General features: G+C 44.5%; 1 protein-coding gene across 6 annotated transcripts in view; it reads right to left on the bottom strand.

Moving 5' to 3' along the window:
• The window catches only part of RELCH (RAB11 binding and LisH domain, coiled-coil and HEAT repeat containing), a 190,901-nt gene that overhangs the window by 26,031 nt on the left and 140,313 nt on the right, over positions 1–24,557 (bottom strand). For 4 of the 6 annotated variants that reach the window (XM_069730630.1, XM_069730633.1, XM_069730628.1 and 1 more), the window contains 5 exons: positions 22,095–22,174; positions 21,839–21,945; positions 19,088–19,187; positions 674–756; positions 18–81 (listed from right to left, as the gene is read on the bottom strand). In XM_069730630.1, the coding sequence (XP_069586731.1) occupies positions 18–81; positions 674–756; positions 19,088–19,187; positions 21,839–21,945; positions 22,095–22,174 (434 nt within the window). Of the gene's footprint in view, positions 1–17; positions 82–235; positions 319–673; positions 757–19,087; positions 19,188–21,838; positions 21,946–22,094; positions 22,175–24,557 lie in introns of all 6 variants that reach the window. The other 2 variants (XM_069730629.1, XR_011314046.1) reach the window with 2 other exon arrangements.

The raw sequence follows: 24,557 nt of genomic DNA, 5'->3' as shown, positions 1-24,557 counted from the left end.
CTCCCAATCACACCCACCTCTCTCTGAGTAACAGTCTCCATGATGGTGCCGAATGCTGGGATGGTAGCAATTCTTACAGAACTGTAATAGATTAAAAGGTAACGTGCCATTTGTAATGCATCCAACACACTTATATTAAAATCAATACAAAGAACCTTCTAGAAAATGGACTTTAAATCTAGTTATTGAAGGGAGAGTAAAAATAGGAGAATTAGAGTCATGTATTGGAACTCACAATTCTGGGTCACTGGACAAGGTTACAAGGGCCGGAGCAACTCGCTTGTCAATTAGGGATTCTTGCATGCCTCGGAGAATGAGCTGTAACCAGTCAACATGCAATAAAAAATGGCTTGGTAAAAAGAAAGTAAACCTTGGCAGCTGTGACTGTGGATGGGCAGATTGTAAACTTGGTCTCCTCCATAATAGTTAGAGGTAGTGGGAAGGTACACAACTGGAATTGTGGAATCATTTTAATAATGGTGTTAGTCAGAATATTAAGCATCCTGCGGGTAAGACATGCGCCATCAGATTTACTCTAAAAGATCCAATTGAAATTTTGTCAGAATAACTGAAAACTCTTTGCCTGAAGTAGTGTTTCTGGAGAATTATGGAAACTGAGGGGCATTTCCTATAATCAGGATGCTTAAAGGTAGAAATCAGCAAAGAAACTTACATTTCTGGATCGCTGGACAGAGTGATGAGAGCAGGGACAACTCTCTGAGCTACCAAAGTCTCATTCACCCCCTTCACCAAAAGCTGATTGGACGGAGCGAGAGGGGAACCATGGTGTGATGCACAGGAGAGCGAGCAGGAAGAATGGCAAGGGAGCGAGAGAAAGGGGAGAAACACAAAATGCAAACATTAGAAGCTACTATTCACATGCCAAGTAGGAAGATCAGGCATAGGTCTGAAAAACTATAGTCAACATTATCAAATATAACAAATCTAAAATGCACATGACACATGTAGAAAATAAAATACAAAAAAAAAAAAATCGCTAGGCAAAGCGATGCAAAACACACTGCAGACTGAAGAAAGTGGACAGAGGTTTCAGGGCATTCAGAACAAGCGGTTGTGTGTACACCGAGTAACACTATTTCTGTCTGTCATAACGATTATACCATCCATTTTTCACAAATTTTCAGAGTGGAGGAGAGGGCAGCGAGAAGCGCGCCTGCGCAGGAGAGCGATGGAGGACACGGTGCGGATGGCTTAGGATGCGTCATCCACGGCGGAACAACAAGAGAGGATCAAGAGCAGAGATGCCCACTGGACCGGACCGCCACATCTGTCAGTATAAGAAAAGCTCTTTTGTGCCTTGCTTAGAGGATTGGGGACATACATCCAGCATTCTAGAATGCGGTCTCAGAGGGCTGGAAGACCCTGCCATACGGTATATGGGGAAACCTGGTGACACCTTCCCTTTAACAGCATGCAATTTCCAATGCTAAACACTGACCACGACTTCATGTTTGGTAACAACATGAAGCTATGATCTTACAAGTGTGTCTACATTTTCAGAAAGGGAATCTCCATTTTTGTTAATTATCACCAAGTGGATAAGTCTTCACTGCTAAATATCAACTACCCGTTAAGATAGGTTGTACATTTTTGCAGAGTTCTTTTATGCAAATTAAAAGCGGCTTTTTACAGTACCAGCAAAAGCTGTGAGATTTCAGTAATCCCATGCGTATGCTTGCTTTTTTTCATGCCTATATAGGAAAACTGGCATTTTTTTTTAAATCTCCAGCATGTCAATTCTTGAACCATTTTTGCAGTATTTTTGCACCCATAGAAAGCAATGAGAAAGCAAAGATACTGCACTTTATTGAACATGTTCTCTAGACAAGTGACACATGATCCGTTCCAAAAAAAGCCGCAAAAATGCAACAAGAATGCAACAAAACCTGCTTTTCGTATGGCGCTTCTTCACTGCGCAGAGTAGGTCATGCCTGCAGAAAAAAAAATGCTGCAAATCCCAAATGCTGAAATATACCACGTGGCAAGAGGAAATATTTGTAGGGAAAGCAGACAACCTAAAATAATTTAGCTTTGAAAAAGTACATCTCACAAGTCTCGGGCTGCCATTTTTTCTTTTATTTTTCAATAAAAGAGGATAATCCCAGGCTGGGGATCTTAGTAAATATAAGTTAGTGTCAAAAGGGTTCGTAAGTGACCCTAATGCCCCTTCCCCCCACTTCACAAAACGGCCTGACCTTCTAGCAAAAGGTGGACTTGACCTTCTGGGTTGTAGGACACTGGCATGCAGAGCTGTATCCCACAGCCCTCCGCGGCCCCTCTGGCAGTGAAGGAGCAATCTCTTCTAAGCCAACATCAAACAGTAGTCACCAGATTGGCGATGGGTAGTCATTTACGTATTCACACATCGCTCCCCCCATATATTTGTGGTTTTTGCTGCAGTGTTTTAAGGATACTTTTCATTACACTTGATCATGTGGCTAGAGGTTACATTCAAGTCTACAATATAATATTGGGAAGGGGGGGGGTGCATATATTATATATATGTTTTTTAATGTTTAATAAAATTATATTGCTTTTAAATAAGTATTTATTATAGACTTGTTAAACAATTGTTCTTTATGGTTAAGTGTCAAACGTGGAGAAATGTGCTTGTCATTTCAGAGCGTATGCATTCAGAAAGTACCTACAGCTTTCCCCCACACACAGTTTTCAGATATTCTCACGTACATAGGAGTGCCAGGGCTAACAAATATCAAGAATAGCAGTGGCAAACAATGAGAAGTATGCTTCTACGTCTTGCTTACAATTGTGTACACAGGGTTATATACAGTATACGGTCATCACCCAATCCTGTCCTATGCAGGTGAAGTTTTGTATTATTGTGAGTTTAGAACATCGCTACAAACAAAAAAATAAATAATCTGTACATGTATGCTTTCTGATGACAGAGGCGTCTTAGCTGCAAAATGTATTAATTGTGAAATGTATATTAGGAACTGCAGCGCTGCAGACACACACACAGACATTCTACCTCTATTCTAGCGTTCCTAATATACAGTTAGGGCCAGAAATATTTGGACAGTAACACAAGTTTTGTTATTTTAGCTGTTTACAAAAACATGTTCAGAAATACAATTATATATATATAATATGGGCTGAAAGTGCACATTCCCAGCTGCAATATGATAGTTTCCACATCCAAGTCGGAGAAAGGGTTTAGGAATCATAGCTCTGTAATGCATAGCGTCCTCTTTTTCAAGGGACCAAAAGTAATTGGACAATGGACTCTAAGGGCTGCAATTAACTCTGAAGGCGTCTCCCTCGTTAACCTGTAATCAATGAAGTAGTTAAAAGGTCAGGGGTGGATTCCAGGTGTGTGGTTTTGCATTTGGAAGCTGTTGCTGTGAGCAGACAACATGCGGTCAAAGGAACTCTCAATTGAGGTGAAGCAGAACATCCTGAGGCTGAAAAAAAAAGAAAAAATCCATCAGAGAGATAGCAGACATGCTTGGAGTAGCAAAATCAACAGTTGGGTACATTCTGAGAAAAAAGGAATTGACTGGTGAGCTTGGGAACTCAAAAAGGCCTGGGCGTCCACGGATGACAACAGTGGTGGATGATCGCCGCATACTTAATTTGGTGAAGAAGAACCCGTTCACAACATCAACTGAAGTCCAGAACACTCTCAGTGAAGTAGGTGTATCTGTCTCTAAGTCAACAGTAAAGAGAAGACTCCATGACAGTAAATACAAAGGGTTCACATCTAGATGCAAACCATTCATCAATACCAAAAATAGACAGGCCAGAGTTAAATTTGCAGAAAAACACCTCAAGAAGCCAGCTCAGTTCTGTAAAAGTATTCTATGGACAGATGAGACAAAGATCAACCTGTACCAGAATGATGGGAAGAAAAAAGTTTGGAGAAGAAAGGGAACGGCACATGATCCAAGGCACACCACATCCTCTGTAAAATATGGTGGAGGCAACGTGATGGCATGGGCATGCATGGCTTTCAATGGCACTGGGTCACTTGTGTTTATTGATGACATAAGAGCAGACAAGAGTAGCCGGATGAATTCTGAAGTGTACCGGGATATACTTTCAGCCCAGATTCAGCCAAATGCTGCAAAGTTGATTGGACGGCGCTTCATAGTACAGATGGACAATGACCCCAAGCATACAGCCAAAGCTACCCAGGAGTTCATGAGTGCCAAAAAGTGGAACATTCTGCAATGGCCAAGTCAATCTCCAGATCTAAACCCAATTGAGCATGCATTTCACTTGCTCAAATCCAGACTTAAGACGGAAAGACCCACAAACAAGCAAGACCTGAAGGCTGCGGCTGTAAAGGCCTGGCAAAGCATTAAGAAGGAGGAAACCCAGCGTTTGGTGATGTCCATGGGTTCCAGACTTAAGGCAGTGATTGCCTCCAAAGGATTTGCAACAAAATATTGAAAATAAAAATATTTTGTTTGGGTTATGTTTATTTGTCCAATTACTTTTGACCTCCTAAAATGTGGAGTGTTTGTAAAGAAATGTGTACAATTCCTACATTTTCTATCAGATATTTTTGTTCAACCCTTCAAATTAAACGTTACAATCTGCACTTGAATTCTGTTGTAGAGGTTTCATTTCAAATCCAATGTGGTGGCATGCAGAGCCCAACTCGCGAAAATTGTGTCACTGTCCAAATACTTCTGGCCCTAACTGTACATTTCACAATTAATGCATTTTGTCTGCGTCTGCAGCGCGCCGCGTCTTTATTTTTGTGTATAATGCAATGGGTCAATGTGTAGAACAACCATAAACTGACAAAATCCAGAAAGAGGTGAGCAGGCACCACTCTATATTCCGGGACCAACCTATAGCATTTTGATATTTATCGGTGATCCCTTTTCTTATTGGTATGTGTGTGTAGGAGACTGCAAGAGGGGTTCCAGCTATTTTTGCTTATAGCTCACAGTCAGAAAATGCTTGGAAAGTGAGCTTTTAACTCCTTTCTCTCACTACTGGTGCTGTGAGGTTGCCATTGCTGCTGTGCCTATCGGGGTGGTGTGATCTGGGGCCATGGGGGAATTGCGCTGCAGCATGGGTGCAGTGAGGCACTAAGTTGCTCCCCTTATTGGTGAGCCTTCACTTCAGCAGTGGTTGGCACATGGTGTGGCACCTTTTAGATCAGTGACTCACGGAGTTTCACCGTGACGTGGTAGTGGCCTTTATACAGTCAGTATAAAATTTTAAGAACTTCGTGTTCATTTTTTGCACATTTTTGCTTAGTCACAATAGATCAATGTTTGATTTTTGGATGTTCTGATTATAACGTTCGTAGCATCCACACATAAAAATAGCAGCAGCACAGACAAGCCCAACGAATGAAGAAAATTCTTACTCATGTGATTGGATCATTTTTCCGGATCCAAATGATCGTTCTTGGCAACATATTGCACATGTAAGCAGGACATGTACTGCTGATAACATGATATTGTAAGGGAACAGAGCAATGTATTGGCAATTGTTCTGTCCCCGTTAGCCTGTGTAAAAAAGGCCAATAAACGAAAAATACAATTGATCGTCGCTTGTTAAATAGTCTGAAAATCGGCTTGTGTGAATCCACCACAAATCTTCAGGTATGGTACAATGTTAGCAAAATTAAAAGTGGGGCTCTAAATACTAAGAACCACAATTTGGCAAAAACTGGCCCTGACCATGACCCACCTGACAGCCTGTCCGTGAAACATCACTGCTCAACTATTGCTCCCCAACCACATGTGAAACCATTTCAGATTTCCCCCTGCATATCTTTCCTAAAGATTGATTTATTGTATACTAGTTGTTCTTACACTGCACCATTTTGCCAAGTTCACACTTTCTATTTTGATGCAGTGAATATTTGTGAGAGTGAACTATCACTACCGGTCATTAGGACAGGCATTTCTTGGCCGTGAACTTGACCAATGAGCTCAAGTCACTGCATAAAAGTTATGATGCCCTTATCTCCTGCCTTGACTACTGCAACCTCCTACTCTCTGGCCTCCCCTCTAGCACAACTCCAATCCATCCTACACTCTGCTGCCCGACTAATCTACCTGTCTCCCCTATGCCAAGCCCTTCAATGGCTTCCTATCGCCCAGAGACTCCAGTTCAAAACCCTGACAATGACATACAAAGCCATCCACAACCTGTCTCCTCCATACATCTGTGACATGGTCTCCTGGTACTTACCTACATGCAATCTCCGATCCTCTCGAGACCTCCTTCTCTACTCCCCTCTTATCTCTTCTTCCCACAACCGCATTTAAGACTTCTCCCATGCTTCCCCCATACTCTGGAAATCTCTACCACAACACATCAGACTCTCACCTACCATAGAAACCTTCAAAAAGAGCCTGAAGACTCACCTCTTCCGACAAGCCTACAGCCTGCAGTGATCCTCAACCTACAGAACCCCCACACAACCAGCTCTACCCTCTCCTAGTGTATCCTCACCCATCCCCTACAGACTGTGAGCCCTCACAGGCAGTGTCCTCCCTCCTTATGTACCTGTGTGCCTTGTTTTTTGCTCATGTTTAGTTGTATTTGTCTATATTTGCCCCCTTATCACATGTAAAGCGGCATGGAATAAATGGCGCTATAAAAATGTACAGTAATAATAATAATAGTTATTTAAAATTACCACTTTTTTTTAAAGACTTTAAGATGCATTTTTAGCATGAAAAACATTTTGATAAAAAAAAAAAAGTTTGCGTTTTAGAGTCCAGAGGGAGCTTCTCATGGTCAAAGAGAAAGTTTACACAGCATCTTTCCCAATCAACGAGACAGCGGCAGAGATTATTCTCCTCCGGTATGAGGCTGATCAGTCTGATCAATGCAGTGCAGGATAGGTAGCACCAGACAATGCCCAACGTTAAAGCTGCATAAATGTGGCAGGTCCTGATTATCTGAAGAACTTTTAAAGTCATATGATTCAGTTAGGGACATAGAAATGTATTAGTATATAGAGATGAGCAATTTAATAGGGGCAGGGCTTATTTGGCAAGCTATAGCGCTTACAAAATAAGCTGTATTGAGAACCCAGCTCCATGGAGCGCGCCGGCTGATCAGCTGTCCGGCCCCGCAGCTGCATGTGTCACGGCTGTGTGACAGTCACAACACATACATGGAGAGCCTGCTTGTTGAGTGTAGATAATGTGCATGTTGTAAATACAGATGAACAATAACAATAGATGCATTACCTCTGTAGTCTACACTAGTGCATTAACCCCTTCATGACCCAGCCTATTTTGACCTTAACCCCTTCATGACCCAGCCTATTTTGACCTTAAAGACCTTGCCGTTTTTTGCAATTCTGACCAGTGTCCCTTTATGAGGCAATAACTCAGGAACGCTTCAATGGATCCTAGCGGTTCTGAGATTGTTTTTTCGTGACATATTGGGCTTCATGTTAGTGGTAAATTTAGGTCAATAAATTCTGTGTTTATTTGTGATAAAAACGGAAATTTGGCGAAAATTTTGAAAATTTCGCAATTTTCACATTTTGAATTTTTATTCTGTTAAACCAGAGAGGTATGTGACACAAAATAGTTAATAAATAACATTTCCCACATGTTTACTTTACATCAGCACAATTTTGGAAACAAAATTTTTTTTTGCTAGGAAGTTATAAGGGTTAAAATTTGACCAGCGATTTCTCATTTTTACAACGAAATTTACAAAACCATTTTTTTTAGGGACCACCTCACATTTGAAGTCAGTTTGAGAGGTCTATATGGCTGAAAATACCCAAAAGTGACACCATTCTAAAAACTGCACCCCTCAAGGTGCTCAAAACCACATTCAAGAAGTTTATTAACCCTTCAGGTGCTTCACAGCAGCAGAAGCAACATGGAAGGAAAAAATGAACATTTAACTTTTTAGTCACAAAAATGATTTTTCAGCAACAATTTTTGTATTTTCCCAATGGTAAAAGGAGAAACTGAACCACGAAAGTTGTTGTCCAATTTGTCCTGAGTACGCTGATACCTCATATGTGGGGGTAAACCACTGTTTGGGCACACGGCAGGGCTTGGAAGGGAAGGAGCGCCATTTGACTTTTTGAATGAAAAATTGGCTGCACTCTTTAGCGGACACCATGTCAAGTTTGGAGAGCCCCCGTGTGCCTAAAAATTGGAGCTCCCCCACAAGTGACCCCATTTTGGAAACTAGACGCCCCAAGGAACTTATCTAGATGCATAGTGAGCGCTTTAAACCCCCAGCTGCTTCACAAATTGATCCGTAAAAATGAAAAAGTACTATTTTTTCACAAAAAAAATTCTTTTAGCCTCAATTTTTTCATTTTCACAAGGACAACAGGATAAAATGGATCCTAAAATTTGTTTGGCAATTTCTCCTGAGCACACCGATACCTCACATGTGGGGGTAAACCACTGTTTGGGCACATGGTAAGGCTCGGAAGGGAAGGAGCGCCATTTGACTTTTTGAATGAAAAATTATCTCCATCGTTAGCGGACACCATGTCGCGTTTGGAGAGACCCTGTGTGCTTAAACATTGGAGCTCCCCCACAAGTGACCCCATTTTGGAAACTGGACCCCCCAAGGAACTTATCTAGATGCCTAGTGAGCACTTTAAACCCTCAGGTGCTTCACAAATTGTTCCGTAAAAATGAAAAAGTGCTTTTTTTTTTCACAAAAAATTTCTTTTCGCCTCAATTTTTTCATTTTCACATGGGCAATAGGATAAAATGGATCCTAAAATTTGTTGAGCAATTTCTCCCGAGTACGCCGATACCTCATATGTGGGGGTAAACCACTGTTTGGGCACACGGCAGGGCTCGGAAGGGAAGGCGCGCCTTTTGACTTTTTGAATGGAGAATTAGCTCCATTTGTTAGCGGACACCATGTCGCATTTGGAGAGCCCCTGTGTGCCTATGCAATGGAGCTCCCCCACAAGTGACCCCATTTTGGAAACTAGACCCCCCAAGGAACTTATCTAGATGCATACTGAGCACTTTAAACCCCCAAGTGCTTCACAGAAGTTTATAATGCAGGGCCATGAAAATAAAAAATAATTTTTCTTTTCTCAAAAATGATTTTTTAGCCTGGAATTTCCTATTTTGCCAATGGTAATAGGAGAAATTGGACCACAAATGTTGTTGTCCAGTTTGTCCTGAGTATGCTGATACCCCATATGTGGGGGTAAACCACTGTTTGGGCGCACGGGAGGGCTCAGAAGGGAAGGCACGCCATTTGGCTTTTTAAATGGAAAATTAGCTCCAATCATTAGCGGACACCATGTCGCGTTTGGAGAGCCCCTGTGTGCCTAAACATTAGAGATCCCCCACAAATGACCCCATTTTGGAAACTAGACCCCCAAAGGAACTAATCTAGATGTGTGGTGAGCACTTTTAACCCTCAAGTGCTTCACAGAAGTTTATAACGCAGAGCCATGAAAAAAAAAAAAATCTTTTCTCAAAAATGATTTTTTAGCCCGCAATTTTTTATTTTCCCAAGGGTAACAGGAGAAATTTGACCCCAAAAGTTGTTGTCCAGTTTCTCCCGAGTACGCTGATACCCAATATGTGGGGGTAAACCACTGTTTAGGCACATGTTGGGGCTCGGAAGTGAAGAAGTGACGTTATGAAATGCAGACTTTGATGGAATGCTCTTCGGGCGTCACGTTGCGTTTGCAGAGCCCCTGATGTTGCTAAACAGTAGAAACCCCCCACAAGTGACCCCATTTTGGAAACTAGACCCCGAAAGGAACTTATCTAGATATGTGGTGAGCACTTTCAACCCCCAAGTGCTTTACAGAAGTTTATAACACAGAGCCGTGAAAATAATAAATACGTTTTCTTTCCTCAAAAATAATTTTTTAGCCCAGAATTTTTTATTTTCCTAAGGGTTACAGGAGAAATTGGACCCCAAAAGTTGTTGTCCAGTTTCTCCTGAGTAAGCTGATACCCCATGTGTGAGGGTAAACCACTGTTTGGGCACACGTCGGGGCTCAGAAGGGAAGTAGTGACTTTTGAAATGCAGACTTTGATGGAATGGTCTGCGGGCGTCACGTTGCGTTTGCAGAGCCCCTGGTGTGCCTAAACAGTAGAAACCCCACACAAGTGACCCCATTTTGGAAACTAGACCCCCCAAGGAACTTATCTAGATATGTGGTGAGCACTTTGAACCCCCAAGTGCTTCACAGACGTTTACAACGCAGAGCCGTGAAAATAAAAAATCATTTTTCTTTCCTCAAAAATGATGTTTTAGCAAGCAATTTTTTATTTTCTCAAGGGTAACAGTAGAAATTGGACCCCAGTAATTGTTGCGCAGTTTGTCCTGAGTATGCTGGTACCCCATATGTGGGGGTGAACCACTGTTTGGGCACACGTCGGGGCTCGGAAGTGAGGGAGCACCATTTGACTTTTTGAATACAAGATTGGCTGGAATCAATGGTGGCGCCATGTTGCGTTTGGAGACCCCTGATGTGCCTAAACAGTGGAAACCCCTCAATTCTAACTCCAACACTAACCCCAACACACCCCTAACCCTTATCCCAACTGTAGCCATAACCCTAATCACAACCCTAACCCCAACACACCCGTAACCCCAACACACCCCTAACCCTAACCACAACCCTAATTCCAACCCAACCCTAGCCCTAAGGCTATGTGCCCCCGTTGTGGATTCGTGTGAGATATTTCCGCACCATTTTTGAAAAATCCGCGGGTAAAAGGCACTGCGTTTTACCTGCGGATTTACCGCGGATTTCCAGTGTTTTTTGTCCGGATTTCACCTGCGGATTCCTATTGAGGAACAGGTGTAAAACGCTGCGGAATCCGCACAAAGAATTGACATGCTGCGGGAAATACAACGCAGCGTTTCCGCGCGGTATTTTCCGCAACATGGGCACAGCGGATTTGGTTTTCCATATGTTTACATGGTACTGTAAACCTGATGGAACACTGCTGCGAATCCGCAGTGGCGAATCCGCAGCGGCCAATCCGCAGCCAAATCCGCACCGTGTGCACATAGCCTAATTCTAAAGGTATGTGCACACGCTGCGGAAAACGCTGCGGATCCGCAGCATTTTCCCATGAGTTTACAGTTCAATGCAAACCTACGGGAAACAAAAATCGCTGTACACATGCTGCAGAAAAACTGCACGGAAACGCAGCGGTTTACATTCCGCAGCATGTCGCTTCTTCCTGCGGATTCCGCAGCGGTTTTACAACTGCTCAAATAGAAAATCGCAGTTGTAAAACCGCATTGAAATGCGCAGAAAAAACATGGTAAATCCGCCATAAATCCGCAGCGGTTTAGCACTGCGGATTTATCAAATCCGCAGCGGAAAAATCCGCAGAGGACCAGAATACGTGTGCACATACCGAAACCCTAACCCTACCCCTACCCCTACCCCTAACCCTACCCCTAACCCTAACCCTACCCCTACCCCTAACCCCAACCTTAGTGGAAAAAAAAAAAAAAAAAAATTTATTGTCCCTACCTATGGGGGTGACAAAGGGGGGGGTGTCATTTACTTTTTTTTTTATTTTGATCACTGAGATAGATTATATCTCAGTGATCAAAATTCACTCTGGAACGAATCTGCCGGCCGGCAGATTCGGCGGGCGCACTGCACATGCGCCCGCCATTTTGGAAGATGACGGCGCCCAGGCAGAAGACGGACGGGACCCCGGCTGGATCGGTAAGTATGATGGGGTGGGGGGGGACCACGGGGGGGGCATCGGAGCACGGGGGGGGTGGATCGGAACACGGGGGGGGGGTGGATTGGAGCACGGACTGGGGGAACGCTGTGCGGGCAGGCGGATCGGAGCACGGGGGGGGAATCGCTGTGCGGGGGGGTGATCGCTGTGCGGGGGGGGGGTGATCGGAGTGCGGGGGGGTTTGATTAGAGCACGGGGGTGTGATTGGAGCACGGGGGGAGCGGGCAGGAGGACGGGGGAGCGGAGCACAGGACCGAGGAGAGCGGACCACAGATCGGGGGGCTGGGGGGGCGATCGGAGGAGTGGGGTGGGTGCACATTAGTGTGTCCAGCCATGGCCGATGATATTGCAGCATCGGCCATGGCTGGATTGTAATATTTCACCATTTTTTTAGGTGAAATATTACAAATCGCTCTGATTGGCAGTTTCACTTTCAACAGCCAATCAGAGCGATCGTAGCCACGAGGGGGTGAAGCCACCCCCCCTGGGCTAAACTACCACTCCCCCTGTCCCTGCAGATCGGGTGAAATGGGAGTTAACCCTTTCACCCGATCTGCAGGGACGCGATCATTCCATGACGCATATGCTGCGTCATGGGTCGGAATGGCACCGACTTTCATGACGCAGCGTATGCGTCAAAGGTCGGGAAGGGGTTAAAGACCTTGCCGTTTTTTGCAATTCTGACCAGTGTCCCTTTATGAGGTAATAACTCAGGAACGCTTCAACGGATCCTAGCGGTTCTGAGATTTTTTTTTCGTGACATATTGGGCTTCATGTTAGTGGTAAATTTAGGTCAATAAATTCTGCGTTTATTTGTGATAAAAACGGAAATTTGGCGAAAATTTTGAAAATTTCGCAATTTTCACATTTTGAATTTTTATTCTGTTAAACCAGAGAGTTATGTGACACAAAATAGTTAATAAATAACATTTCCCACATGTCTACTTTACATCAGCACAATTTTGGAAACAAAATTTTTTTTTGCTAGGAAGTTATAAGGGTTAAAATTTGACCAGCGATTTCTCATTTTTACAACGAAATTTACAAAACCATTTTTTTTAGGGACCACCTCACATTTGAAGTCAGTTTGAGGGGTCTATATGGCTGAAAATACCCAAAAGTGACACCATTCTAAAAACTGCACCCCTCAAGGTACTCAAAACCACATTCAAGAAGTTTATTAACCCTTCAGGTGCTTCACAGCAGCAGAAGCAACATGGAAGGAAAAAATGAACATTTAACTTTTTAGCTTTTAGCTTTTTAACTTTTTAGTCACAAAAATTAGCAACAATTTTTTTATTTTCCCAATGGTAAAAGGAGAAACTGAACCACGAAAGTTGTTGTCCAATTTGTCCTGAGTACGCTGATACCTCATATGTGGGGGTAAACCACTGTTTGGGCACACGGCAGGGCTTGGAAGGGAAGGAGCGCCATTTGACTTTTTGAATGAAAAAATTGGCTCCACTCTTTAGCGGACACCATGTCACGTTTGGAGAGCCCCCGTGTGCCTAAAAATTGGAGCTCCCTCACAAGTGACCCCATTTTGGAAACTAGACGCCCCAAGGAACTTATCTAGATGCATAGTAAGCACTTTGAACCCCCAGGTGCTTCACAAATTGATCCGTAAAAATGAAAAAGTACTTTTTTTTCACAAAAAAATTCTTTTAGCCTCAATTTTTTCATTTTCACATGGGCAACAGGATAAAATGGATCCTAAAATTTGTTGGGCAATTTCTCCTGAGTACACTGATACCTCATATGTGGGGGTAAACCACTGTTTGGGCACATGGTAAGGCTAGGAAGGGAAGGAGCGCCATTTGACTTTTTGAATGAAAAATTATCTCCATCGTTAGCGGACATCATGTCGCGTTTGGAGAGACCCTGTGTGCCTAAACATTGGCGCTCCCCCACAAGTGACCCCATTTTGGAAACTAGACCCCCAAGGATCTTATCTAGAAGCATATTGAGCACTTTAAACCCCCAGGTGCTTCACAGAAGTTTATAACGCAGAGCCATGAAAATAAAAAATAATTTTTCTTTCCTCAAAAATGATTTTTTTAGCCTGGAATTTCCTATTTTGCCAAGGGTAATAGGAGAAATTGGACCCCAAATGTTGTTGTCCAGTTTGTCCTGAGTACGCTGATACCCCATATGTGGGGGTAAACCACTGTTTGGGCACATGCCGGGGCTCGGAAGTGAAGTAGTGACGTTTTGAAATGCAGACTTTGATGGAATGCTCTGTGGGCGTCACGTTGCGTTTGCAGAGCCCCTGATGTGGCTTAACAGTAGAAACCCCCCACAAGTGACCCCATTTTGGAAACTAGACCCCGAAAGGAACTTATCTAGATGTGTGGTGAGCACTTTGAACCCCCAAGTGCTTCATAGAAGTTTATAATGCAGAGCCGTGAAAATAAAAAATCATTTTTCTTTCCTCAAAAATGATGTTTTAGCAAGCATTTCTTTATTTTCACAAGGGTAACAGGAGAAATTGGACCCCAGTTTGTCCTAAGTATGCTGGTACCCCATATGTGGGGGTAAACCACTGTTTGGGCACACGTCGGGGCTCGGAATTGAGGGAGCACCATTTGACTTTTTGAATACGAGATTGGCTGGAATCAATGGTGGCGCCATGTTGCGTTTGGAGACCCCTGATGTGCCTAAACAGTGGTAACCCCTCAATTCTACCTCCAACACACCCCTAACTCTAACCCCAACTGTAGCCATAACCCTAATCACAACCCTAACCACAACCCTAATTCCAACCCTAACTCTAAGGCTATGTGCCCACGTTGCGGATTCGTGTGAGATTTTTCAGCATCATTTTTGAAAATTCCGCGGGTAAAAGGCACTGCGTTTTACCTGTGGATTTAAAGCGGATTTCCAGTGTTTTTTGTGCGGATTTCACCTGCAGATTCCTATTGAGGAACAGGTGTAAAACGCTGCGGAATCCGCACAAAGAATTGACATGCTGCGGAAAATACAGCGGATTTGGTTTTCCATGGTACTGTAAACCTGATGGAACACTGCTGCGAATCCGCAGCGGCCAATCCGCTGCGGATCCGCAGCCAATTCCGCACCGTGTGCACATAGCCTAATTCTAAAGGTATGTGCACACGCTGCGGAAAACGCTGCGGATCCGCAGTAGTTTCCCATGAGTTTACAGTTCAATTGATCGGAGCATGGGGCGGGGTGGATCGGAGCGCGGTAGAGGTGGAACGGAGCACGGGGGGTGGAACGGAGCACGGGGGTGGAACAGAGCACGGGGGGGTGGATCGGAGTGCAGGGGGGGTGATTGGAGCACAGGGAGGGTGATTGGAGCATGGGGGGAGCGGAGCACAGGATGGAGGTGAGCCGGAGCAGTGTACCGGACAGATCGGAGGGCTGGGGGGGGCGATCGGTGGGGTGGGGGCACATTAGTGTTTCCAGCCATGGCCGATGATATTGCAGCATCGGCCATGGCTGGATTGTAATATTTCACCAGTTATAATAGGTGAAATATTACAAATCGCTCTGATTGGCTGTTGAAAGTGAAACTGCCAATCAGAGCGATCGTAGCCACGGGGGGGGGGGGGGGGGGGTGAAGCCACCCCCCTTGGGCTAAACTACCACTCCCCCTGTCCCTGCAGATCGGGTGATATGGGAGTTAACCCTTTCACCCGATCTGCAGGGACGCGATCTTTCCATGACGCCACATAGGCGTCATGGGAGGGATTGGCACCGACTTTCATGATGCCTACGTGGCATCATGGGTCGGGAAGGGGTTAAAATGAGTAATATTGACCTCCGCACATATTCATACCACCACGGAAGTTTCAGTTCATAGCCAAGATGTTTTTCCTATTTTCTGCTGTCTAAACCTGGGGTGTGTCTTGTAGACTAAAATATGTAATCTTTGTCAAAATTCTGTAATCACTATTCACCTAACCATAAAAGTAATGTAGCTGACATATACCTGTGGGTCACGGTCCAAAAACGGGTCCCCTGTACCGTCCACGGGTCTCCTGAGCCAAACCTGACAGTGACACATGGATGTGTAAAAGGGCACAAAGGACTGCTGTCATATATGGCTAGTAATGAATCTACTAGAATAAGGTGGCCTCTTGCCATGTACCCTCTTGATTGCTGTATACCTTACCTCCTTTATCTAGCTATATACACATCTAGATTGATTAATTTGGTCCTGCAGTGCCAATACTACTATGTTACTACTACTTCCCCCTCCGGTCCCCCACAACAACAAGAACAAGATTATTCTATAGGATGCCCTCACCTTTGGAGAAGCTGGCCACCTTGGTATACCAACAAAAAGGGTATACCTTATACCTTTCCCATGTTATGTGAAACTTTTATATAAAACTGAAGGTTCAATTTACAGTACTTGATATTTGCATGGGCTGATGAGTCCATTGTATATTTTCCAATTTTTAAGCTGTATGCCACGTTTAGCATTTTACCTCAGTATTTGTAAGCCAAAACCAGGAGTGGGTGATAAATACAGAAGTGATGCATATGTTTCTATTATACTTTTCCTCTGATTGTCCCACTCCTGGTTTTGGCTTACAAATACTGAGGTAAAATACTGTGATAACGTGTGAACGTGGACGTATAGTTATAGACTCAGGTTGCTTCAAACAATCTTCTAATTGATCTCTTGTCCAGTTTCATGTTAGCTTTTCCTTATGAATATCGTTGAAAAAAAAAATAACGTACCATAAAACTCAAAAATGTATACTTATTGAAACTTAATCACTAACTAATTTAAAGGTGTGCAGAAAGAACTATAAACACCACACCCCTATATAATACTTTACTAATAAAATGTTCTCATACCAGGCACAAAGCCATCCTGACTTACTGGTTTCTGGAAAGTCCCAGAGGCTCCCCTGGAAGAAAACTGCAACCTCACTCAAGTACAAGGCTTCCTCATCCGTGGACCGTCAACACTTTGCATGTCATCTGTCAAAGACACCAATGACCTGTACGGTTCCCAGCAATAGTGGCCACTAAAAGGCTAATCTGCTAGATTTGCATGATCTGAAGGTGAAGCGCGTAGCTAATGGATTACGGCACTAGAAGAGGATTGGGTTTTATAAAAAAAAAAAAAAAAACTGCATATAGCTGGATGCAGAATGAGTTACCTGTGAACCAGTCAGTGAGCTTGTTCTGACAACAGGCTTGTAAGACATACCATTCTTCTAACCGGATTTATCACCAAAACAAAGTTCACTGTTTATGTAGTCAAGAGTTAGGGACTCTTGTCAGAAGGGGCTCATAGATGGACTTACAGTTCACGCATTCTTCAGTGTTCTAAAAAAAAGTTCCAGACATTGCAGATGTTTTTTTCTTATAAAACTGCACTTTTGTGACCTGAACACTCAACACTGAGATATAATTGTGTTAATCATTTCTTAAAGGGATTGTCCATACTCAGCGTGACTGCAGGCTTGTGAATCCCCACATGGCACGCACTGTGCGCAGTTAGTCTTCTCCGGTGCCAGTGGTCATGTGAATGCAGGTATGCAATATACATATTCCCGGCCACAATCTGATTAGATGGACGCTTAATGCAAGTGTATTGAGCGAGTCTGGAAACAGTCTAGTCGGAATGTGGCCGGGAGAATGCATATTGCATACCGGTGGTCACATGACCACCATACCCGATACAGACACCGGAGAATCCTCACAGTGTGTAGTGTGCACGATGTGCAATTACACAAGTCTGCAATCACCTAGCGTTTAAAGGTACCGTCACACTAAGCGACGCTGCAGCGATACCGACAACGATCCGGATCGCTGCAGCGTCGCTGTTTGGTCGCTGGAGAGCTGTCACACAGACAGCTCTCCAGCGACCAACTATGCCGGTAACCAGGGTAAACATCGGGTTACTAAGCGCAGGGCCGCACTTAGTAACCCGATGTTTACCCTGGTTACCAGCGTAAAAGTAAAAAAAAAAACAAACACTACATACTTACCTTCCGCTGTCTGTCCCTCGGCGCTCTGCTTCTCTGCCCTGTGTAAGCACAGCGGCCGGAAAGCAGAGCACAGCGGTGACGTCACCGCTCTGCTTTCCGGCCGCTGTGCTTACACAGGGCAGAGAAGCAGAGTGCCGAGGGACAGACACCGGAATGTAAGTATGTAGTGTTTTTTTTTTTTTACTTTTACGCTGGTAACCAGGGTAAACATCGGGAAACTAAGCGCGGCCCTGCGCTTAGTAATCCGATGTTTACCCTGGTTACCAGCGAAGACATCGCTGAATCGGCGTCACACATGCCGAGTCAGCGATGTCAACAGGAAGTCCAGCGACGAAATAAAGTGCTGGACTTTCTGCAGCGACCAACGACATCACAGCAGGATTCTGATCGCTGCTGCGTGTCAAACTGAACGATATCGGTAGCCAGGACGCTGCAACGTCATGGATCGCTAGCGATATCGTTTAGTGTGACGGTACCCTATGACCGGACAATCCCTTTAATCAGCCATCACAATATGATCTGGCAGAGTCCCATAGTCTTGCTGTTCCTATCAGAATAAAATAAATGATAGTAAAACATTTTTCTTCTTCTAGATGTAGTGGTCACTTCTAGCCTTGACATGAAACATTAATCAAAAATATTGTAACTAGTGATTTAATCACCCCATGACTGTCTTTTCTTTAAAGAGGGTCTTAATTTAGCTACAGTGTCTCCGTAATCTACCCTCTTATGTCCCCCACCCCGGACCATCTATAGCTCTGCTATGTATATCTTACTGTATAGAGAACGCCATGTGCCGTCTCTCCCCTGATCTATAGGACAGAGCTATGTTCCCACCGTGTGCGTTCTAGGATTTCATTCTCCTCTCCAGCAGTAACTGGCACTAGTTGCTAAAATTCAGTTTTCCAATCACTAATATCCCGACACCCAAAGTCTCTCCCATGTGTTTAACTCCGTGTTTTACCATTGCTATGCAATACAGATACAATAATGGGGTTCTGCAATTGTCAGATATATACCAAAAGCTAAATGCTTTGTGAATTCCTCCAAAATAAAACGGTTTTGTGTGCGACCAGCTGTACAGAGAACTATCGGCAAATATAGAAGGAAACTCTAGGGAAAGGCGAGCAAAGGGCACAGAATGGAAGAGAAAGTGAAGGTTAGTCTGGGAAAGAAGTGCAAGAAAGGTCAGAAAATCATCAAGGGCTCAGTGCTTGGGACATTACAAAGTTAATGATTTCAGACTAGATAAAGAGTCCTGATAAAGAAATCAGATGACAGAACAGAAGATACCAGGGGTCTGATTGAATTAACCCTTCACATAGTTTACATTCTCTTTCTGCTCCATCTCACAGTACCAGAGACATAATAAAAGCATACATCATAAACCAACAAGGAATTCACTCCAAGACTAACCTCAAACATTCTGGCTGCGGTACAGCGTACCAGTGCCGAGGTGTGAACAACCCCATACCAAAGCACAGTTAACAGCAGCTCGTGGTATGCGGGGTTAGTCCTGCCGGGGAAATAAACCATTAATGACCGAATATACACACAAGAAGAGAAATTAACATAATGTGTATCACTTTACATATGTAGTGTAACATTAGAAAATAATATAAAGAATGACTTTACAAACACTATACATTGCCTGATCATTCTGTTGTGTGCACACATTCTGCACCAAGATTTTACAAGAGGTGACTAATTTATAAAACCCATCCTCAAACACCCTGCTATAGACTTGCTAGAAAGACTGCCTGCTGTTCACTGAGGCCATTTAGTAGCCAGAGTCAAGAGCAGCTAAAAAGCAGAGTTCTTAAGGCTTGTTCAGACCAACAGGCTTTTGGTCCGTGTGCGCGATGGACCACACATGGGACAGGATATAGCCCAAGAACAGACACATGGGACAGGATATAGCCCAAGAACAGACACATGGGACAGGATATAGCCCAAAAACAGACACATGGGACAGGATATAGCCCAAAGAACAGACACATGGGACAGGATATAGCCCAAAGAACAGACACATGGGACAGGATATAGCCCAAAGAACAGACACATGGGACAGGATATAGCCCAAAGAACAGACACATGGGACAGGATATAGCCCAAAGAACAGACACATGGGACAGGATATAGCCCAAAGAACAGACACATGGGACAGGATATAGCCCAAAGAACAGACACATGGGACAGGATATAGCCCAAAGAACAGACACATGGGACAGGATATAGCCCAAAGAACAGACACATGGAACAGGATATAGCCCAAAGAACAGACACATGGGACAGGATATAGCCCAAAGAACAGACACATGGGACAGGATATAGCCCAAAGAACAGACACATGGGACAGGATATAGCCAAAGAACAGACACATGGGACAGGATATAGCCAAAGAACAGACACATGGGACAGGATATAGCCAAAGAACAGACACATGGGACAGGATATAGCCAAAGAACAGACACATGGGACAGGATATAGCCCAAGAACAGACACATGGGACAGGATATAGCCAAAGAACAGACACATGGGACAGGATATAGCCAAAGAACAGACACATGGGACAGGATATAGCCAAAGAACAGACACATGGGACAGGATATAGCCCAAGAACAGACACATGGGACAGGATATAGCCCAAGAACAGACACATGTGACAGGATATAGCCAAAGAACAGACACATGGGACAGGATATAGCCCAAGAACAGACACATGGGACAGGATATAGCCAAAGAACAGACACATGGGACAGGATATAGCCCAAAAACAGACACATGGGACAGGATATAGCCCAAGAACAGACACATGGGACAGGATATAGCCCAAAAACAGACACATGGGACAGGATATAGCCCAAGAACAGACACATGGGACAGGATATAGCCCAAGAACAGACACATGGGACAGGATATAGCCCAAAAACAGACACATGGGACAGGATATAGCCCAAGAACAGACACATGGGACAGGATATAGCCCAAAAACAGACACATGGGACAGGATATAGCCAAAGAACAGACACATGGGACAGGATATAGCCAAAGAACAGACACCTGGGACAGGATATAGCCCAAGAACAGACACATGGGACAGGATATAGCCAAAGAACAGACACATGGGACAGGATATAGCCAAAGAACAGACACATGGGACAGGATATAGCCAAAGAACAGACACATGGGACAGGATATAGCCCGAGAACAGACACATGGGACAGGATATAGCCAGAGAACAGACACATGGGACAGGATATAGCCCAAGAACAGACACATGGGACAGGATATAGCCAAAGAACAGACACATGGGACAGGATATAGCCCACAAACAGACACATGGGACAGGATATAGCCCAAGAACAGACACATGGGACAGGATATAGCCAAAGAACAGACACATGGGACAGGATATAGCCCAAAAACAGACACATGGGACAGGATATAGCCAAAGAACAGACACATGGGACAGGATATAGCCAAAGAACAGACACCTGGGACAGGATATAGCCAAAGAACAGACACATGGGACAGGATATAGCCAAAGAACAGACACATGGGACAGGATATAGCCAAAGAACACATGGGCGCTTTTCCATATGGAATGACAAAACATGAGGGACAAGCACACAATGCCGCCCATGGAGCAGATAGGACCCGGCCTAAATCTAGAGGAAGTAGCCAGACCATGTATTACACAAAAAGGCCATTAGTTTGGATGAGACATGTAAGGGCAAATGATGTGCTCAGACACAGAAAAAACTGGCCACTGGGGATCCCTGAAGCAGAATCCTGTGATCCTCTTAATATCAAGGGACCCTCCTGACTAATAGGGATTATCCAGAAAGGTCAACATCATTAAATATCTCAAAGAATAAGTATCTAAAGTAATCTATAGTGGAACCCAAGTATTCTATTCCCCTGCAATGCTGCCAAAAGAAAGTGGAAGAATAATATAGAGACCACTGAGATCCCTTCCACCTACTTTAACCCTATTCCTAATTGGATGTTCAAAAATCTATAACCCGTTTTCATGTAAATCCTGATCAGTGTTTTACCCCAATAAATATTTATCACACAAATTGTATTCAATGTATTCTTTACATGAAGGATGGACTATGGCATGTTGAACTGGTGCTAGACTGCTGTGATAGATTTACCTACCCAAGTTCTACGAAAGCGGCTTTTAGGCTGTCCAGAGGCGCATGAGACAATGAGAGCATAGTCATTACATCTTCAAGGAAACCAACAAGCAGCTTCCGGTCTTCTTCCTAAAATACAAAAGGGACAAAACCTAGAGACAGGCGATGATGGATCTAGACACTGAAATAGAGACTACCTGGCAGAGGAGAGCGATTCCGATAAGCAAGACACACTATTAGTCCACAAGCCTGGCTCACTTTCCTAGTGATGGGCTTACCTGATTGTAGCAGGTTAGCACTCCTGTAGCATAGATAGGGACTGTGGCTTTTGTCAGGACACCATTACCTGCTGTGGCATCTAAGAGAGATTGGATAGAGTTATTAAAGGGAACATGTACGGCCTGATCCAGCCTGAACCACGAGCAGCAGGAACCGCACACTGGCTGGCCGACTGCAGGCAGGTGTGTTTTACACTAAAAGGCTGCAGTGTTACAGCGTAGACTTACTAAGAAAAGCCGACCGAGGACTGTGCGTCTCAGGTGACTAGTACGAGGAGGCACCTTAGCTGGCTTCTCCCTGTTTTCATTGACTGACAGGTCCCTTCTTATGTGCACACAGGAAATAGGGATTTTTGTGTACTCACCGTAAAATCCTTTTCTCCGAGCCATTTATTGGGGGACACAGACCATGGATGTATGCTGCTGCCAATAGGAGGCTGACACTAAGTTATACAAAAAAAAAAAGTTAGCTCCTCCCCTGCAGTATACACCTTCCTGCCAGCTCTCAGCTAACCAGTTCGATGCAAAAGCAGTAGGAGATCAATAACAACATATGAACGTATAGCATGTAAAAATTATATATGAGAGTATAGCATGTCAAACCATAAAACAAGCAGAAGCTAAACACAGGGTGGGAGCTGTGTCCCCCAATGAATGGCTCGAAGAAAAGGATTTTACGGTGAGTACACAAAAATCCCTATTTCTCCTTCGCCTCATTGGGGGACACAGACCGTGGGACGTCCCAAAGCAGTCCCTTGGTGGGTACAACATCAGATCAGGCCCTGTGTAACCGCTACTTACAAGAACGCCACTGCGGCTTGCAGAGTCCGCCTGCCCAGACTCACACCCGCGGAAGTCTGGGAACTATAGTACTTCAAGACTGCATGCGGACTGGATGAACCCGCAAGCTTGCAGGCGTGCTTTACCGACGCCTGGTGCCTAGAGCCCAAGAAACCTCGATCAACAGAGTGGAGTGGAGTTAGGCTGACGTCTAACCCGGAAGGACTCCTGGATGGTTTAACGAATCCACCAGGCTAACATGGCCGATGAAATGGCTAAATCCTTCCTGTAACCGTCAGGAAGCCTTCCTCTGACCGCCAGGAAGCCCAAATAAGGAGTCCAACCTTCGGAAGGACACCATGCACGATACGTACCTACTCAGAGCACTCACTTCACCCAGAATATGGAGAACCCATCCCGTTTTGTGGACTGGTGCCGAAAGAGATGAGGGAAGAACGATGCCCTCATAACATTGGGAATACAATACCACCATGGTAACAAGGGACGGGGATGGCCTGAGGACAACCTTGCCTTGATGGTAATAAGGGAAAAAAGTCTGAAAGAACAGAGCGTCTAGCTCTGAAGACTTGTCAGGATGACGAGATCGTAGAGAAAAAAAAGGGGCGACCTTTCCTGGTAGTAAAGTCTGCCCGGATCAAAAGGAGTCTAGTGTAAGACTCCCAGGACATTTTTTTTTCTTTTTCGGGCATGCGCAGTTTGCGCTGCCCTTCGAACTTACAGCGCAGGCGACGGGGACCTTCATGAAGGAAATGGAGGCGGCGCATGGAGGCCCTGAGTGATGGCTGGGAGGCGTTTGTGTCAGGGGGAAAAGACATGCCCCCCTGACAAATTAGAGGTATGAGGGACAAATTATAAAAACGATTATTTCAGCGTTGGCAGGGACACCAACTAAAAGTGCCACCTTGACAGGATGCAGCATTAGTGCAGCACAAGGTGGCTCCTTCAGTTAAAAACACCTGGGGGCGGGGGATGACAGGTTCCCTTTAAGGTCCTAAAGATCTAATGGTATGTGAAAGGGAAGGACCACATGTGAAAACTCCCTGCGAGAAAGTCCATACTTGCAGTTTCGTTGCAATAAAACGGAAAAGTGCTAGCTCCGCAAACAAAACAAAAAAAAAAAAAAAAAACACGAACGTGGTCTGTGCGGATCTCCCAGGACCACTGGTGCCCTTCCTAATTCCAAACAACTCTCGGAAGTAGGGGAAGGGGGAGTTATGGAAACTGGTACCACGGAAGAACCAGTGAATTCACTGCAATGGCTTTTGGATCTTGAGGCCGAACCATGAACACGAGTACATTGGTGTTCAGTCTGGAGGCCATCCGATCTACATCTGGAGTGTCCCAGTGAAGGCAGATTTGATGGAAGACTTCCGGATGAAGTTCCCACTCACTTGAGGCGGGACCCTGATGGCTGAAGAAGTCTACCGCCCAGAGATCTACTTCTGGGATGTGTACTGCCGAGATCACCGAATGATAGATCTCGGCCCATCAGAGAACGTGAGGTACCTCGTCCATGATGCCTGACCGTGGGTACCTGCTAGATGACTGACGTACGGCACAGCCGTGGCATTATCCAGTTGAATTCAGGTGGGGTGACCCTCCAGAAGGCAGAGGACCTGCTGTAGGACTAGCCGTATCGTTCGGATCCCCAAAGGTCGGGAG

The sequence above is a fragment of the Ranitomeya imitator genome, chromosome 6 (assembly GCF_032444005.1).
Source record: "Ranitomeya imitator isolate aRanImi1 chromosome 6, aRanImi1.pri, whole genome shotgun sequence".
Taxonomy (NCBI): Eukaryota; Metazoa; Chordata; class Amphibia; order Anura; family Dendrobatidae; genus Ranitomeya; species Ranitomeya imitator.
The sequence above is the reverse complement of the archived record's forward strand: the minus strand, read 5'-3'. Positions and strand labels throughout refer to the sequence as shown.